Source organism: Eulemur rufifrons, chromosome 24 (genome assembly GCF_041146395.1).
Source record: "Eulemur rufifrons isolate Redbay chromosome 24, OSU_ERuf_1, whole genome shotgun sequence".
Classification (NCBI taxonomy): Eukaryota; Metazoa; Chordata; class Mammalia; order Primates; family Lemuridae; genus Eulemur; species Eulemur rufifrons.
Window position 1 is genome coordinate 18,605,208 of NC_091006.1, and position 18,778 is coordinate 18,623,985.

At 46.7% G+C, this 18,778-nt stretch overlaps 1 protein-coding gene across 3 annotated transcripts; it reads left to right on the top strand.

Annotated features, from left to right (window-relative positions):
• Positions 1–254: 254 nt before the first annotated feature.
• ZNF544 (zinc finger protein 544) lies at positions 255–16,597 on the top strand. Of its 3 annotated transcripts, none has more exons than XM_069456850.1 (6): positions 255–392; positions 6,918–7,318; positions 8,389–8,480; positions 11,179–11,305; positions 11,536–11,616; positions 14,297–16,597. In XM_069456850.1, the coding sequence occupies exons 2-6, from the start codon at positions 7,276–7,278 to the stop codon at positions 16,282–16,284; spliced, it is 2,331 nt and encodes a 776-aa protein (XP_069312951.1). In that variant the 5' UTR covers positions 255–392; positions 6,918–7,275; the 3' UTR covers positions 16,285–16,597. The 3 variants fall into 3 exon arrangements, with proteins under 3 accessions (XP_069312951.1, XP_069312952.1, XP_069312953.1); XM_069456851.1 differs by having other exon boundaries at positions 14,987–16,597; XM_069456852.1 differs by lacking the exon at positions 14,297–16,597 and having other exon boundaries at positions 11,536–11,672.
• Positions 16,598–18,778: the final 2,181 nt, after the last annotated feature.

The following is an 18,778-nucleotide window of genomic DNA, read 5'->3' on the forward strand; positions in this document are numbered from 1 at the left end:
CCGGGTCTGCCGGAGTCTCCTACTGCGTGGCCGGGGGCTGATAGGGCCGGGGTTCCCTTGGCTGCTCCTAGGACCGGCCGGGGCTGGTCTGGTGGAGCTGTTTTCAGAGGCGGTCCTAGGTAGGGATCTAGCGGCAGTACGTTGTCAGCCCTCAGCTGGTGTTGGGGTTTCAGGCTGGCGTACGAGGACCCGAGGGCTGTGCACCTGGGCTGGCCTCTCATGTCCCCTTTTATCTCCCTCAGTTCAGCGTCCGGGCTCATCCCCGGGAGGCGTACCGTGCACCAGGTGGTGGCCAAGAGCCTCCTGGCAGCGGCAACGCGCGAGTGAGGCCTACTGCACCCCACCGGCATCCCACCTCCAGGACGTGGACTTGAACTCAATTTGAAGGGAAAGTACGTGTTTTCCATGTGAACAAATGATTAAGGCCAGTTTAGGCAGAGCGGGGGGAACTGGGGTATTGGAGGCCTGTACTAGTTGAGTGTTGCTGGTATGCCTGAGTTAGAGGCTGCAGAGGTGAGCAGAATGGTGTGTGTGTGGAGAGACCAGGGACGTTGTGATCTGTGAATGAAAGATCAGGGTTCCATTTGTGCTCAGGTGAGACTTAATGGGACCTTACAAGGCAGTGCTACTGAGGAAGGCACAGGATTGGATTTTAAAGAGCCTAAGAAGATAGAGAAGCATCTGGTTGTGGAAATAGCTCAATGTAAGGAGGGATGCCAAGGGAAGAGAAAGAGCTGAAGAAGACTCTTCTGTTTCCAGCATGGAGCCAGTGTGGAGGTCACAGTGCAAGGGAGATGAGGAATTTCTGATCAGTCTTTGTGTTGAGTTGAGGAGCTGTGGATGACATGGCTGGATGTGGAGGAGGGGATGGCAGTGGCAGGAAGCCTAGGAGGCCTGGACTGGACATGAAGTTCCAGCCCTGCAGCCGGAAGGATCTTGCCAGACCATTCTCCTCCCAGGTCCATCGTGAGGAAAGGAAGGGGAGTTTTATGTCCAAATACAATCATTATGACTAAATTTCTTGTGCTCCTTCTGCATGTCGGCACAATGTTAAGCTCTGTAAATGCAACTTATTCAATCCTTCCAGCATCCTCATGAGGCGGGGCTTGCTATTCCAGATGTCTACAGATGAGGAAGCTGAGGCCTCTGTCAGTGAGGAAACAGGATGCCTATTCAGGGTCCTGCAGTGGCAGGTGGTGGAACCAGGACCTTGAAAGCAGGCTGCAGAGTGAGTGTTCCCAGCCCTCACCACTGGATGCCTCCAAAGAAGGACAAGGTCGGAGGGCAGAGATAGACACAGGCAGTGGGAGATTCCCCAGGGTTAGCCAGGAGCATCAGGACAATATAGTATCACATAGTTCTTGGGCAACCTTCTTGGGTGTGGTGTATGTGTGTGTGTGTGTGTGTGTGTGTCTGTGCTCAAGGGTGAGAGGGTAGGGAATGGATAGGCAGGGTAAGGAGGGGGAGACTGGGAGTGTTGGTCCCTCTGTCAGGGGCTCAGCTGAGAGGAAGAGGGAGAAGGGGGTTGGGTACAGGGAAGTGGATTCATCTTGACCAGAAGGAAAAATTCTCACCTCAGAAGTTGAGGGGAGCTCAACTAGGATGTGCAGGCCTGGAGGAGTTTGTGCTCTCGGAAGTTGGCAGAGTCTAGGGTTATCCTTTGGAATGAATTAAGAGGCAGGTTTGTCTGCACAGAGAGGACAGTGGTGGGAGGGGACTGCAGTGGGGAGTGAGAGCATGGGCAGCTGTAAGGGATGGAGACTGAGTGGATATTGGTGTTCCTGAAGTCTCATACCACCCAGGACTCAGAAACCCACAGGGGTAGATAGAGGGGGTAGTTGGAACATGAGGCAGATTGCACAGAGCAACCAGGTCAGAGAGGGCAAGAGGTGGGCCTAGGGCCAAGGATGCCAGGAAAGAGAAGGGGCAGTGGGCTGGTCTGGGGTCTGATGGAGGTAGTGGCAGTGTGCTTAGGGCCACGGGCTGCGAGCTTTCAACTTCCTACTCCCCAGCCATGAGGCCTTAATTAAGTTTTATCAAGCTTTTTCTGCCTCGGTTTCCTCATCCACAAAATAGGGAAAATGCTGATAATCACCTTTGTGGGGTTGCAAGGAGGATCAAATTCATGAATTCAGTCAAAGGACAGGGTGCAGTGCCCAGCCCATAGGAGGTACAGCCTAAGTGGTCATGGATTCTGAGGGGCAGGGCAGGAGGCTGGGGTCATAGGCCCCACTGGATTTTAGTTCATGTGTCTTTAATGCAGAGCAGTTTTTCACATTTATCTGTGCAGTTTATTTTATTGTGAGCTGTTTGTGACTGTCATTTGCTCCTCTTCTCTCTCACAAGTCTTTATTTTCATTAAAGAAGCTTAAATATAATTTTGTCATGTTCAAAAAATAATTTGGTTGAGAATTCTTACAAGAAAAAATAATTCTGGTGGTATTTTTTATTGAATTTATAGATTAAATTTATGGGAATTAACTGTTTAAGATAATATTTGGTGTTTAAATCCAAGAGCAAAGGGAATGGACCTGTCACACACTGATGGATGGAGGCATAGCAGTATAAATGGCAATAATGTTTTGCAGGAAGTTGGGCAACATTTATTGAGATTTTAAAATGCAGCCTTCCTTTGACCTTGCAGTTCTACCTCTTAGCATTTTTCTTTAGGAAATAAATACACAAATGTGCAAAATATATGCAAAGAGATTTGTTATCCACTGTTTGTAATAGCCAAAAAACAGGGAAACCCTAAATGTCCATAAAAATAAATTACGGTACATGTGTGGAATGGATTACCAGATAGCTACAATAAAGGACACAATTGATGAATATCTAGAGGTGTGTAATGGAGTCCAGCAAACATAATTGAAAAAGGCCACCAAATAGGTGTATGTTGACTCTATATGTGTGTCTGTGTGTATAAAGATGAAGCACATATTTTATTTTAGCTGGACACGATGGCATATGCCTGTAATCCCAGCACTTTGGGAGGCCAAGTCAGGAGATTCACTTGAGGCTGGTAGTTTCGGAACCAGCTTGGGTGATATAGCAAGACCCTGTCTCTGCAAAATTAAAAGAAAAAAAAATAGCTGGGTATAGTGGTGGATGTCTGTAGTCCTAGCTACTAGGGAGGCTGAGGCAGGATTGCTTGAGCCCAGGAGTTTGAGGCTACAGTGAGCTATGATGACACTACTGCACTCCAGCATGGGTGACACAAGACCCTGTCTCAAAATAAAGAAAAAAAGATGATTCATATGTTTTATCTTATAAAATATAAAAGAAACACATGCTTTTAGATGCAAGTAACATTTCTGAAAAGATATGCAGTAGTTCACAGCATTGTCTTTTGAAATGAGACAGAGTATTCGGCCTTTTTGTCTTGCACTTTTGTTTTTTATATCATGAATATGATATTTTTGTGACTTTTAAGAAAGTTAAAAACTTTTTAACATTCCTCATGAATATTATTTATTGAAAAACTTAATTTAAAGGTTTTGGCTGGGTGCAGTGGCTTCCACCTGTAATCCACAGATTGCTCGACCCTTGCCATTGAGAGTTTAGGTTACATCCATATTTTTTTTCCCCCACTATCACGTGATTAACATCTTTATCCTTAACATTTGTTCCATCTTTTTGGTGATGGGATTTCTAGACTTGAGGCCTTGATGATTCAGGTGGTTTTATGCATTGCCAAGCTGTTTTCCATTTGTACCAGCTTCCCTTCCCAGCAGCTCTCATCACCACGCTGAGCCTGCATTTGGGGTTCTTGTTTCTTTTTGGTAAGGTTAGGCAGTTTCTCAGGTGTTTGTTTACTCAGTTGTGACTTGGGTGTTCAGACCCCTTCACTTTTATCTGCTACTGACTTTTACAGGAAAATAATGAGATAGAAATGCCCTCCTAGAGCTTTTCTAGCCTCAGCTCACCCATTTCTCAAAACAAATCATAAAGAGATGAAAGAAAGAAATGAAAAAGGCACTCAGCAGAAAAGCTTCTGGGCTTCAGAACGATTAAAGAACAAGTTTCTGTTGTTTTAAGGTAAAAATTTTATTAGATTTGTTACAGGTGCCACAGGACACTAATAACACTGGGCAAGCAGCTTGCTCATCCCTGGCAGCATTTGCCAACAAGTTTTTCAACAAACAGGGTTGGGGCACTGTGGCTCTGATTTCTTATTGGGGCCATGTCTCTGGTGCAGCCTAGCCTAGAAAATGGCTCCTCTCTCAAGCCACAGGAGCCAGACCCTCACCCCCATCAGCTTCCTTTAGGGCCCCTGCAAGCCACAGCTGGAGGGCCACACCCACCATCACTTTGCTTTGCCTCCTGCTCCTCATCCATGGAGATGTTCATGCTGCTTTTTATCCTCCTTGTGTTTCTTATGTGCTTGCTTTTTGTATCTTAAATGTAGTTGGAACAGAGTTCAGAGTTCACCTCAGTGTGTGATCCTATACCAGAAATCCAGAGCTTCATTTGCATGGCCTCTAATTGGCTTGGGAGCAGAGTTAGCAAGATAAGGAGCATGCTTGTGGATGGTGAAGCACGTGGGGATGTCTGGGGGTGGAGCTGGTGGGATCAGGGAGCTGAAAGATGTTCCTCGTGACTAAATGTCATGTGAAGTCTGCAACCAGTTTCTAAACCAGCCTTTGTGGGTGATTTTAATCTGGAAAGGGACTTCTGGGTCTTGTGGAAGAATTTAGACTTTCACCCAAGGGCAGTGGGAAGCTGGCATTCCAAAGGGTAATGAATGTGATACAAGCTTTTTTCTGTAGTGGTCCCTGTTGCTTCCTGAGAGAAAGGAAAGAAGGAGGCAGGACCCCCAGCCCCCATCTACTATGGTAACCCCAGCAAGAAACAGTGACTGGGTCAGGCAGTGGGGGCTGGGTGTGTGCAGCAGCTCAAGGTGCTTGAAAAGAGGGTCCCAGCTCTTTGTTGTTGACAGAGTGTGAGGGGTGTTAATGGGAAAAAAGCCAAACTCTGTAAAATAATTTTTTTTTTTTTTTTTTTTTTTTTTTTTTGAGACAGAGTCTCACTCTGTTGCCCAGGCTAGAGTGAGTGCCGTGGCGTCAGCCTAGCTCACAGCAACCTCAAACTCCTGAGCTCAAGCGATCCTCCTGTCTCAGCCTCCCGAGTAGCTGGGACTACAGGCATGCGCCACCATGCCCGGCTAATTTTTTCTATATATATATTTTAGCTGTCCATATAATTTCTTTCTATTTTTAGTAGAGATGGGGTCTTGCTCTTGCTCAGGCTGGTCTCGAACTCCTGAGCTCAAACGATCCGCCCACCTCGGCCTCCCAGAGTGCTAGGATTACAGGCGTGAGCCACCGCGCCCGGCCTGTAAAATAATTTTAAAGAGATTTATTCTGAGCCAAATTTGAGGATCATGACCCAGAGCCACGCCCAAGAAGCCTTGAGCAAGTGGACTTGCTGTGGTTGGGTTACAGTTTGGTTTTATACATTTCAGGGAAGTTACAGGTAAAGTCACAAATCAGTACATGGACGGCATACATTGGTTTGGCCCAGAAAGGTGGGCCATCTCAAAGGTGGGGGGGCTTACAGGCTATAGGTGGGTTTAAAGATTCTTTGACTAGTAATTGGTTAAAGACATGAAGCTTTGTCTAAAGGCTTGGAATGTTTTAACATAAGGAGCTCTTTATCAGAGATAAGCCACCGGTCATATATTTGTTGTATAAATTGAGGACCTGCAGGTTTGTCTTGCATACCCTTAGGCTTGTCAATGGGTTACAAAGGATGTCTCCAAGAAGAGAGGGAGGCATGATGAGGCATGTCTGACCTCCCTTCTTATGGCAGGCAATTTAGATTTAGGATATTCCTTTGGCCAAGAGGGGGTCCATTTAGTCAGCCGGTCAGGGGTGAGCCTTAAGATTTTATTTTAGTTCACATGGGAATGCCTGCAGCAGGTTTCAGGGAGGACTTCCAGTATCCCTGCTCAGCCCCCATGGGCAGACCACTTGGGATGCACTTCTCACCCTGGATATATGTGGGTTTCTGGCCCAGTTCCTCATCCAGTTCCCTCTTTGTCAGGATCGCTGTGGTGACATCAGACCCACCTGACATTCTCCCCATCTCAAGATCCTCTGCCACGTTTCTGGAGTCCCTTTTGCCATGTGAGGCAACATTCTCACATTGACAGGTTCTAGGGATTAGGATGCAAGCCATTCCTCACCAACCACAGTCATGGTAAAAAAAAAAAAAAAAAAAAAGACTGCAGAGCCCTGATCAGCGCACAGAAGGAGGGTCAGCTGTGCTGGTCAAAGGAGGGCAATGTGGGAGAGCAGGTAGACACAGGTTTGGTGGTGGTGTGGTGGTTGGGGGGGCCTTCTGCCTGGGCACTTTTTCTGGTGCATGGGAGATATTTCTTCTGAGGGTTTGCTCAGAGGTTATCTCCCAGCTAGAGGTTAAGGGCTACACCTTGCATTGGAATATGCAGCATTTGGACAATCCAGGCCTGCTGCATCAGCCCTCCACTGTGCACTCCCTGTGATAGGTGTGTGACTTACCTGTGGCCATTCCAGCATTGTAGATGGAGGGAGCTTCCTTTTGCGGGTAGGGGTCATTTTGAGTAAGTCTGATGTTGAGAGTTAGGTAAATGTGTACTCACACCAACTCTAAAAGGCTTGCAAGCTAAACATTTTGTCACAGGTTTATGTTATGCCTTAAACGTTTTTTAGTGGTGTGTTAATGTTCCTCTCTCCACCCTCCCCACCTCACCGCAACTTGTTACCTGATAGCAATTCTAATCATTCTGCATTTAGTTTCTTAATGTGTTTATGGTGCCTTATCTGTGCTGGCCCTGGCACTGAGGTTGGAGAATACAATCCCTGCATTGTGAAGTCTTTTCTGTTTCAGCATTGACTTTACTGTTCCGCCCCCACTCTCTCTCTCTTTTTTTCTAGTTATTCTTGGAAGACTTGAGTCCTCAGTTTGCCTGAAGAATGTTAGATGTCTGTTCGGAAGAGGGATTGGGACCTGCCATGAAGCTTGTGCCTGGAGGGGAGAGTGTCCCTACAGAATTAAGCTTAGGAAAGGAGTTCTCAGACCCCAGAAGTATTTGAGAGCAATAGAGTTCTCAGAAAAGATTGCCCAGGAAATGAATAGTCACTGGGGCAATGTGGTTCCATCAGCCACAAGTGTTCAGGCCGCTTTGAGGCCTTGGCCCAGTTTAGACACTTGGTCAGAAGTTGTTCCCCATCACCCTCTGGGGAGCTTAGGACCTGAACAAAGCCTCAGTACCTGGACAGCTGAAAAGAGGGGATGACTCTGGTGGAAGAGGTTTCCCAAGCCTTCGAAGCAAAAGGTGAGAGCTTCCAAAAAAATAAGGCGTGCAAAAAGCAAGATTTCCACAACACATGGCTTGATACTTGATTTTTCCGGGAAAATGGGTTTTTTCGAGAATGTGGGATAAGAAAAATGCCAACATTCAAACCTAGAAGGATAACAAGTGTCCGCCTGCAGGAAGTAACGGGTCAGAGTGTTTGGTGTCTACGGGGGCTCTCCTTATGTGCTCTCGTAGCCCAAATGGGAGCTGTTTCACTTTTCAAGAGGATCAGAGTTCAAAGTTCTTTCTGAACTGGAAAGTGCTGTACTGATGAAAGGCACCCTTGGGTGGAGGTGGAGCGAGCCTTGCTGGTACGAGCAGAGCACTTCTGGGACATCCAGTACTCTTGGGTGACCAGTGACTGCAGAGAAGCGTGTACACCCAGGCAGGGGTGGGGGTCAGAGGTGGGGAAGGGTTTGGTGCAGGAATCGAGGGGTTTTTGCCAGACTCACAGTGGGACAGTGATGTGACTACAGCCAGAATATCAGATGAACAGGAGCGTGGGACATTTGGTGATAGGCCTGCTCTGGTAGTGGGGCAGCATCCCAGAACCCCTAGCTTGGACCAGAGCAGGGCCTGCCTGGAAGACATCCCCAAGCCAGGGAGAGGTGCCATGTTGTGCTCCTGGGCATATCATACCCTCCTTGTCCCTACTCCCCCAGTGTTTTTTTTTCTGAAACTAGCTCTGGTTTCATTGTGGTCTTTTAAATTGTACAGTTGTTTACACAACCAGCCTCCACCTCCGCTTACTAAATCTCTTGAAATGACGGGAAAGGTGGGCCCCTGCTTTGACTGTGGAGTGGCCGTGTGTCTGTGGGCTTGCAGCTGAGACGGCAGCACACCCTGGGCACTTACGCTGCACCTGGAGCAGCCCAGGTCCACACCAAGCGTGACGCCTGTTCTTGCACCGGGGCCCCCTTGGCCCCCTTGGAGGACCTCAAGGCCTCAGTGGAGAGGCAGAACTGGTACCTCCCCTTGACCCAGGTGGGGGTGATCCCAGGGCGTGGGTGCCGAGGTGAGGCTGAATCCCTGCTTGTTCCTCCACCCAGCCCAGCCTGCTGAGGACCTCTGCCCTTGTTACAGCAGCCTCTCCAGGTTTCAGGAGGAAATGGAAGCACATTCCTGGCCAGTCCCACCCCAGGTGAGTAGGGGGGCATTTGCTCTCAGTGCATCAGTGTCCTCAGACATAAAATGGATCCAAGAATAGCACCTGTCTCCCCCGGCTGTCAATGTGAAAACTCCATGATGCTGGCTGGTGCCACCACTGGCCTCCCTGCAGTGAAGCACCTTACTTGTCTCCTGCATGGACAAGCCAGGAGCTCCTTGGATCAGACCCTGCATGAGTTGTCTGCACCTGGTTGGCTGGGCCAGATCTCTGCTTTAGATATTTTGCTTGTGGTTGCTCACCAGGCCCCTGAGGGCAGGTGGAGCTGACCTCTGTACCCAAGCAGCCACACTGGGCCCTCAATCCTCCCTGAGACCACTGGCGGTGTCCCCTTAAAGCACCATAGTCGCCTGAAGGGTCTCCAGTAGTTGGTTCATGGTGCAGCACTCGGGGTGAAGCCCAGGGCCCTGACCTCACTCGCATCACAACACCACATGCATTGTCTGGGTGCCAGGGGGCCGGTGCTCCTCATGTCCTGTGAAACACCCCCATGCTGGGGGTCTCTTCATAGCCACATCATGGCAGCACATGTCAGGGAAGTTCAAGGATGTGTCCAGATGTGTAACCAGTAAGTTATGAAGCTGAGACACTAACTCAGGCCCGTCCCCCAAGGCCAGGGCCGATAGCCCCTTGCCTGCTGGCCTTCCAAGTAGGGTCAGCAAGTGTATTCTATTCTGTAAAGGGTCAGATGGTAACTACAGTCATTGATCACTTAATGATGGGGATATATGTTCTGAGAAATGCATCATGAGGCAATTTTATTGTTGGGTGACCATCATAGCATGTACTTAAACCTAGGTGGTACTGCCCTCACCTGTACCTCCTAGGCTACAGACCCGTACAGCATGTTACTATACTGAGTACTGTGGGCACTTGTAACACAGTGGTAAAGTATTTGGGTATCCAAACTTAGGAAAGGTATGGTAAAAATACAGTATAAAAGGTGAACCTAAATAGGAGCCTTACCGTGAATGGAGCTTGAGGGATAGAAGTTGCTCTGAGTGAGTCAGTGAGTGGTGAGTGAATGTAAAGGCCTAGAATGTTACTACACATTACTGTAGACCTTATAAACAATATATTTAACTATATAAAGTATATATAAAACATTTTTAATAATAAATTAACCTTAGTTTACTGTATCTTTTTTACTTTATAAACTTTTTAATTTTGAAACTTTTTGACTCTTTTGTAGTAACACTTAGCTTAAAACACAAACACATTGTACAGCTGTACAAAAATATTGTCTTTATATCCTTACTCTATAATCTTTTTTCTATTAAAAAATCTTTTTTTAACATTGAAATAATTCTGCTACAAACTAAGACACAAACACACACATTAGCTTAGGCCTACATGGGGTCAGGATCATCAATGTCACTGTCTTCCATCTCCACGTCTTACCCCCCCTGGAAAATCTTCAGGAGCGATAACATGGGTGAAGTTGTTGTCTCTTAAGCTAACAATGCTTCTGGAACACTTCTTGAAGGGCCTGCCTGAGGCTGTTTTACAGTTGACTTTTTTTTTTAACGCAGAAAGTATACACTGTAAAATAATGACAAAAAATAGAGTAAATACATAAACCAATATGGTCATTTATTATCATTATCAAGTGTTATATACTGTACATAACGGTATATGCTGTACTTCTATAGTACTGACAGTGTAGTAGGTCCTCCTCCTCTTCCCCTCCCTCTCCCACTTTCCCCTTCCTCTAAAAATGTAAAGTCTGTGGTTAGCTATGTTAGTTAGCTCATGGTGTTGTAACAAAATGCCACAGACTGGGTGGCTTAAACAACAAAAATTTATTTTTGTACAGTCCTGTTGAGTGGAAGTCCAAGATAGGTGCCAGCATGGTCAGTGTCAGGTGAGGGCACTCTTCCTGGCTTGCCGATGGTGAGTGTCTTGCTGTGCCCTTGAATGGGGTGGGATGGGGTGGAGGTGAAGAGAGCGCCCTCTGATGTCTCTTCCTCTTATCTCTTGTAAGGACACCAGGCTCATTTAGATTAGGGCCTCATCATCAAGACCTCATTTAACCGTAATTACCTCCTTAAATGCCCCATCTCCAAATAGTCACGTTGGGAATTAATGGCTTCAACATATGAATTTGGGAGGACACACTTTAGTCCATGGCATTAGCCTTCTGAAAACACACCACAACCCATATCTGTCCTATGGGCTGTCATTTGCCTATCCCTGATTTAGAGCGAAACTGTGATTTTGTAGTGAGGCTGGGGGTGGGGAATCTCCTAGTGGGGTTCCTGTCATTTCCAGTCCAGAAGTCAGGATCACTAGTGTGACTGGCAAAGTAAAAAGTACACACTGTGAACATGTCTGTTTGGGCTGCTGTTACAAGAAACACTGGGAAACTTACAAACAACAGAAATTCCTGCTCATGTTTTGGAGGCTGGGAAGTCCACGACTGAGGTGCCAGCACATTTGGTACCTGGTGAGGCCTGCTTTTACATAGATGACACCTTCTCTGTGTCTTCATATGGTGGGAGGGGCAAGAAGGTTCCCTCAAGCCTCTTACAAAGGCATTGCCTCATAAAGCTCACAGCTCATAACACTATCACATTGGATATTAGTTTCCAACATGGGAATTTGGGGTGGCACCAACATTTAGACCATAGCAGGAGCTTATGCGTGAGCACATGGGCCTGGGTCTGTGTTTCAGGCATCCATGAGCTTTGAAGATGTGGCTGTGACCTTCACACAGGAGGAGTGGAGACAGTTGGACCTGGCCCAGAGGATGCTGTACCGCAATGTGACTCTGGAGACCTATGGCCATCTGGTCTCTCTGGGTAAGGTGGGCTCTGCCCGTGGCAGGAGGTTTCTGCCTCTGGGACTCAAAGCTGTAGCAATTCTGAAGGTGTTCCTGCTGGAATTCTCTGGAAGCAGGTCCCAGGCATTTCCACTTGTTCTGTGACTTATCGTCCTGCCAGTGGGGAGTTTCCTAGGCGTGGCCTTGGGGTCTGTGGGGGCTCAGGACCATGCTGTTTCATTTCCAAGCCTGTGTCTTTCTCCCAACCAGGGCTTCTGCTTTCCAAGCCAGAAGTGATCTCCCAGCTGGAACGAGATGACCTGTGCAGGGTGGGGCAGCTGCCTCCCCGAGGTGAGAGCAGGTTTTGTGAGAAGCAGCTCAGCAGCTGATGATAAGCCAAGAACTATCTGTGGAGCCAGGGGTCCAAGGAGGGAGCCTCTGGGAGAGCTTCCCTGGGTGTTCCGTGACACCTGTGGCTGAGCTGAGGCAGCCGCATTCCCATCTGGGTCCACCTGCCCTGAAGGGAATCACATTGTTATCATCAGACATTTTTCAGGCATGAGTTTGCCTCTAGTCCTGTCTCCCCTTTGGCTGTACTGCTCAGCTGCCTTGTCTGTTTTTCTGGTTTGGGGGTCTTCAGGCCCCCTCGTCCTGTCCTCCACCCAGGCCAGCAGCTCCTGGGACTTCCCTTCAGGCCCAGCCATTGCCCTATGGTTGAGCGTCACCCCTTCTCTGGGAGAACCTGCACATCCAGGGAGTGGCAACAGCCCCACCCTCCCAGAAGAACCCTTTCCTGGGCCCATCTTCCCACCTCTTCTCATCCCATGGAGCCTCCTGTGTCCTAGGGTGCCATCTTAACTAGGGTGCTTTATTTTCTCAAAGCTTTATCAAGCTATAGTTCACATACCATGTAGGTCACCATTTACAGGATGTAATTCACGGCCTCTAGTGTATTCCCAGAGTAGTGGAACCCTCCCCCACTCAATGCTGAAACATGTTCCTCATCCCAGCTAATAGGCTTCTTTTCTTAATTGTTTTGTTTTCAATTAACAGACCACTTAGCAAAGTGCATCATTTGTATCCTTCACACCACCCTCTTACATTTTCCCCAGGCTGGAGACATTGAATTTATCTGAATTTATCTTGAATTTTCCTTCCCTTTCTTACCTTGTCACTCTCTTGCCTGCTGCCTCTTATTTCTTCCTCTGAAAATGCACCCACAGATGCTTGCCCTCTCCCTCCTCCCTGTGCCACGCTTTGCACACCCTGCCTCAGGCAGCGTCATTCTGAAGTGTTTGCTGTCAGTGTCTCTCATCTTGGCTGGCCTGCATGGATGCTCTGGCATCCTCATTTCATGCTTCTGATGGAGATGCTGCTGTCCTTCATCTGGTTTTCAACAGCCAGGCACAACCTGGGCACATCTCAGCCACCCAAAGACTTCCTCCATGCTTCTCGTCCTCAGATACCCCTTCATTGGGCCATTGTTTCATTTGAAAATGTCCTTCCCCCAGGGATTCTGAGGTGTCTTCCTAGAGGAACCACAGAGATTTGGGGATGAGAACCGTGTTGGCTGTGAGAGGTGCTCGGTGTAGGTGAGAACCTTGTCCAAGAGGGAAAAAGTCTTTGACATGAAGGAATCATCCTCCCAGAAGTCAAGGGATGGTGGGAGAGTGTGGGTAATGCTTTGCCAAATGGACGGCCCTTGCTTTTTGCAGGCTCGTGAAGCATGGGGACTTGAGCACAGGCCTTGAATAGTGTTAGCCATGGGTGGCTGCATGGCCAGAGTGGTCAGAGTGACAAATGAAGGGGGAACCGTGGAGGACTCAGACGAGGATCTTGAGCTGGGAGCCTCTTAACACTCGTTTTTAGAGGCCAAATGTCTTCGCCAGAGGGAGGAATCTCTATTAGGACAGTAACAAGGATGTCAAGGCCAACAGTGTTGTGTGCTTACAGTGCCAAACACCATGCGAGGTTCGAGCACTAACTCATTGATCTCAGAGTAAACCTTGAAAGCTGAGTGTTTTCATTACTGGCTTACTGCCAGGATAATGAAGCTTCAGACAGTCTAAAGACCTGTCCGAAGTGTCAGGTGGGGAAGGCCAGCTGCAGCCAGTCAGGTGACATGGCTGCTTCAGGACCAAAATGCTCCTCTGCAGAGTCTGTGGGATCAGTTCTGGAGTGGTTGCAGAGTTTTTTTCTGTGAGCAGCCTGAAGAAATGGGAGAATTAGTGCATTAAGAATATTATATCATATTGCTTTATCCTCTTGTTTTTATAAAAAGAATATTACATCAGTTTTGATGTTTGAGATGTTGTATGAGATCCGGAACTGGAACATAGACTGAGATTCTAGGACAAAACACTAGTTAAGGTGCTCTCTTAGTTTCCTGTGGCTGCTGTAACAAATACCATTAATCTGGTGTCTTAAAACAATGCAGATTTCTCCTTTTAAAGTTCTGGAGGTCAGAAGTCTTAAATTAGTATCACTGGGTTGAAATCAAGGTGTCAGCAGAGCTCTGCTCCCTCTGGAGGCTCCAAATGGGAAATCTGTTCCTTACTTTCCATCTTCTGTGGAATGTGCCATTCCTTGTGGGGCCACATTTCCAGTCTTCAAGTCTGTCTTTGTTCTGACTTCTCATCACCTTCTCTGTGCGTATCAAACTCCCTCTGCCCCCCATCACAGGGACTCTTGTGGTTGGCTTTAGGGCCCGCCTGGATAATCCAGGATAATTTCCCCATCTCAGGATCCTACACTTAGTTACATCTGCAAGGTCCCTTTTTCCAAAGAGGTCACATTCATAGGGACCAGGGGATTAGGACATACATATTTTCTTGCTGTGGTGAATGGCCTTATACCTGGCAGACACAGTTCTTTCTGTGGATTTCCCCTTTCCGTTTATTGCTTTGCTTGTGTTTTGCGCTTTACCACTGCTTTCGTGTTTGCTGATCCATCCATTCTCAGCAGTCACTCTCATCCCGCTCTCCCCCTCTAAGGCTTCTGTGGTAACAAAGACTTTGTGGATTTCTTTCAGACTGCAAGGCTACACTTGAAAAGAAAAGGTCAGCTTCTGAGAAAGGTAACACTAGGGAAGAACCATCCCACCACATGGAAATGAATCACTGCATTCAGGGTGAGCACCCCTGGCCAGAGCCTTTAGGAAACATGCAGGACCAGAGGGACTGTCTAGAGGAAGCCCAGGAGGAATCTGTGAGGCAGAGACCCACCTCGGAGGGACTGTTTGCTGAAGGGGAACATCGTGAGCATGAACTTGGGGTAGGTCATCGTCTACGTTTAAGCCTTCTACCTCCAACATTACCTACAAATGAACATTTCCAGAAACTCAATGCACAGGTGAAGGGGTTGAAACAAAATTCAGTTTTCATTACTCATGAGAGAGCCTGGGCAGGTCTGAAGCCCTGTGAAAATTGTCAGCGTGCTAGAGCCTTCTGTCAGAGTATCTACTTCAGTAAACTTGAAAACGTTGAAACAGGAAGTAAAACTCCATGTGAATATGTTGTCAGTAGTGACTCCCTCAGATTTGGTACCTCCCTTTGTTTTCATGGTAGAATTTTTTCAGCAGAAAATAGCAGTGATTGTAAGGACTATGGAAACCTTTTCTGTCACAGCGTGTCTCTGAAAGAACACAAGCAGGTAGATTTTAGAGGAATGCAGTACGAGTGTGACAAATGTGGGGAAGCCTATTGTGAGGGTTTGTGCCTAGCACGAATGGAAAGAAGTGACCCTGGTGAAGCCCCCTTCAGATGTAAGGGTAGCTGTGATTCCTTCTCCATGGCCTCATCTTTTAATGACTGTAACGTTATTCAGACTGGGAAGAAGCCATATGTGTGTAATCAGTGTGGAAAATCTTTCAGCTGTTGTTCTAAGCTTCTTATACACCAGAGAACACACACAGGAGAAAAGCCCTATGAATGTACTCAGTGTGGGAAATCTTTCAGCCAGAGCTATGACCTTGTTGTACATGAGAGGACACATACTGGAGAGAAGCCCTACAAATGCAACCAGTGTGGGAAATCCTTCACCCAGAGTTCCAAACTTATTAGGCATCAGCGAACTCACACTGGAGAAAAACCATATAAATGTCTTGAATGTGGAAGATCCTTTAGGTGGAACTCTAACCTCATTGTGCATCAGAGAATCCATACTGGAGAGAAACCTTATGAGTGCCCTCACTGTGGAAAGTCTTTCAGCCAAAGCTCTGACTTCATAGCACATAAAAGGACTCACAGTGGAGAGAAGCCTTATGAATGTAACCAGTGTGGAAAATCCTTCATTCGAAGCACTCAACTCATTAGGCATCTGCGAATTCACACTGGAGAGAAGCCGTACAAATGCAGTCAGTGTGATAAAGCCTTCACAGGGAGCTCACACCTTATTGAGCACCAGAGAACTCATACTGGAGAGAAACCCTTTGAGTGTCATCAGTGTGGGAAAGCCTTCACAGGGAGCTCACACCTTCTTTCCCATCAGAGAATTCATTCTGGGGAGAAACCATATGAGTGTAATGATTGTGGGAAATCTTTCCGTCAGCAATCTCAGCTGGTCGTGCATCAGCGAACACATACTGGAGAGAAACCTTATGAATGCAGTCATTGTGGCAAAGCTTTCAGCCAGAGGTCTCCCCTCATTGTGCATCAGAGAATGCACGTTGGAGAGAAGCCCTATCAGTGTAGCATATGTGCTAAGGCCTTCACTCAGCGATCACGACTCATTGAACATCAGAGAACGCATACTGGAGAAAAGCCCTATGAATGTATTGATTGTGGGAAAGCCTTCAATGATCGGTCGACCCTTACTAAACATGAGAGAACACACACAGGAGAGAAACCCTATGAATGCAACCACTGCGAGAAAGCCTTTAGCCAGCGGTGTCAACTTACTAGGCATCAGCGAATTCATACTGGAGAGAAACCCTATGAATGTAATGAATGTGGGAAAGCTTTCAGTTACAATACATCCCTTATTCAACATGAGAAAGCTCATGGGCAGGAAACCCTATGAATAATCAAGATGGGAATGTTCCCTGCCAAGCCATTGTTACTAGAAATTAGATGACCACAGTGGGACTCTCAAAGTGGAGTCTAATGATGGCGTAAGTCGGAATTGCCTGGCGTGTGTACTGAAACTGCATATTACTAAGCTTATCCCTAGCTTACCAAATTAAAATTTCTAGTGGTAAAATCCGGTATCTGCAGTTTCTGAAAGCAGCCTGTGTGATTTATTTACACACCAAAAAGTGTGTACTGTTGTGTTTAGGTGAGAAGCTATGAATATGACCACTGATAAAAAGCTTTCAGTCAGAAGTGTTGGCAGTAGTTAGGAAACTCAGGGTGGAGCTGTATTCTCCAGATGATATATTTAGTGCAAACAACAACCTAAACCATGAACAGACACTGTCCCCATTTAACACATTCCTGGAAATGATGGTGGGCTGGAAAATATTTTTCCTGCAGAGCCCTGAAAACTCTAAACTACTACATGAGGAAGTTGGAGTTTAGTGATGAAATATGAAATCAGCCATCTTTGCTGTAAACCAGCAGTAAAGAACAAAAATTGAAGAAGGCCTGGGTCTGGGAACTATTCCACAGTGATTTTGTTATTGGAATTAAAAGTAGACTGAGTATTTCAGAGAATCCGTTGTGCTTTAACTTAACTTTGTTGCTCAGGTAGATTCTAACCAGAACTGGCAGTATGTTAAGATAGAAAATACTCACCAGGTGAAGTGAAAACAAGACCCAAAGTTATTTGTACACAGAATGTTACAATCACATAAAGACATGCACACGTGTGGTCGGCTAAGTAGGTCCGCTCAGCAACATGTTCACTGAAAGAAGGAAGTAAATCAACAGCAGTGAGGAGAGTGGGGGAGGACATCACTGCAAGTTAAGCAAGATGGGAGCAGGTTGACGGGGTGTAGCCTGGAGATGCAGAACGGGGAAGGCTGGGGCCAGCAACAGGTAAGGAGGGACAGCGGTGGAGATGTGGCCCCCAGCAGAGCTGTACACTGACAGCCAGGTGTGAAAGCAGGGTTCTTCTGTGAATAGAGAATCTGGTGTGCTTTGGTTTAGTGCAAGGGCTGCCTTATTCTGGCATTTTAGGACTTTTATCCTAATAGCTGGTTCTTGCCCTTGTCACCCCAAAGCAAAGCATGCTGTTGAGCCTGTCGCATCCATCTGTTTACTGTCTCATCAGCTTTGTGTTGGCCTCTTTAATATCTGGGAGGCAACAACGAACAAAGCCTCCAACATGAAAGAAAGAGTCTAAGCTAAAACAGGAAAACCAACCCTCAAACAAAATGTTAAGAACCAAATATTTAAAATGTTCTGTTATTCTAAGAGTGTATGAAGAAAGGATTACAAATGAAAAATAACACAAAGGTCCTCTCGGGGGAACAAAAAAAATGTATGAGAATAAGAACACACTCTTTGAAATTAAAAGTAAAATTCTTTTTTTTTTTTTTTGTTTTTTTGAGACAGAGTCTCACTTTGTTGCCCAGGCTAGAGTGAGTGCCGTGGCATCAGCCTAGCTCACAGCAACCTCAAACTCCTGGGCTTACACGATCCTACTGCCTCAGCCTCCCGAGTAGCTGGGACTACAGGCATGCACCACCATGCCCGGCTAATTTTTTCTATATATATTTTAGTTGGCCAGATAATTTCTTTCTATTTTTAGTAGAGACGGGGTCTCGCTCTTGCTCAGGCTGGTCTCGAACTCCTGACCTTGTGCGATCCACCTGCCTCGGCCTCCCAGAGTGCTAGGATTACAGGAGTGAGCCACCGCGCCCGGCCAAAAAAGTAAAATTCTTGAACAATTAAATAAGAAAGTTAGGCTGGGCGTGGTGGTTCATGCCTGTAATCCTAGCACTCTGGGAGGCTGAGGCGGGTGGATTGTTTGAGCTCAGGAGTTTGAGACCACCCTGAGCAAGAGCGAGACCCCATCTCTAGTAAAAATAGAAAGAAATTATATGGACAGCTAAAAATATATATAGAAAAAATTAGCTGGGCATGGTGGTGCATGATTGTAGTCCCAGCTGCTCAGGAGGCTGAGGCAGGAGGATTGCTTGAGCCCAGGAGTTTGAGGTTGCTGTCAACTAGGCTGATGCCACAGCACTCTAAGCCGGGCAACATAGCAAGACTCTCAAAAAAAAAAAAAGGCACAAGATCACCCAAAAAAGCCAATTATATTTAAGTGGAGTTATCAAAATACTTAAAAAGTAATAGTCAAGCTTCCTTATTAATGCATTAAATGACATGATTTAGTGATGCTCCTAATATCTACCATAATTTTGTAGCCATGAGTGAAATGGTATTTCAAGATATCTGTAATACTGTCCTGTGATATGAAAACGTGATTTCTGTTGGTTATATAGTCACCGTGCCTTACAGCTAGCATTCAAAATGAAATGGAGAAATTTGTTGTGTTCATCCATAAAAACTGTCCCTTCCATTAGGAAACACTTGTAACAACTCCCACCTAGTAGACCCACTCTGAGGCC

Bases quoted from the DNA above. Each gene is read 5' to 3' on its own strand.
- ZNF544 (XM_069456850.1), top strand. From the start codon at position 7,276: ATGACTCTGGTGGAAGAGGTTTCCCAAGCCTTCGAAGCAAAAG. The intron at 11,306-11,535 runs GTAAGGTGGGCT...TCTCCCAACCAG, and splicing joins TGGCCATCTGGTCTCTCTGG to GGCTTCTGCTTTCCAAGCCA. The intron at 11,617-14,296 runs GTGAGAGCAGGT...GATTTCTTTCAG, and splicing joins GGGGCAGCTGCCTCCCCGAG to ACTGCAAGGCTACACTTGAA.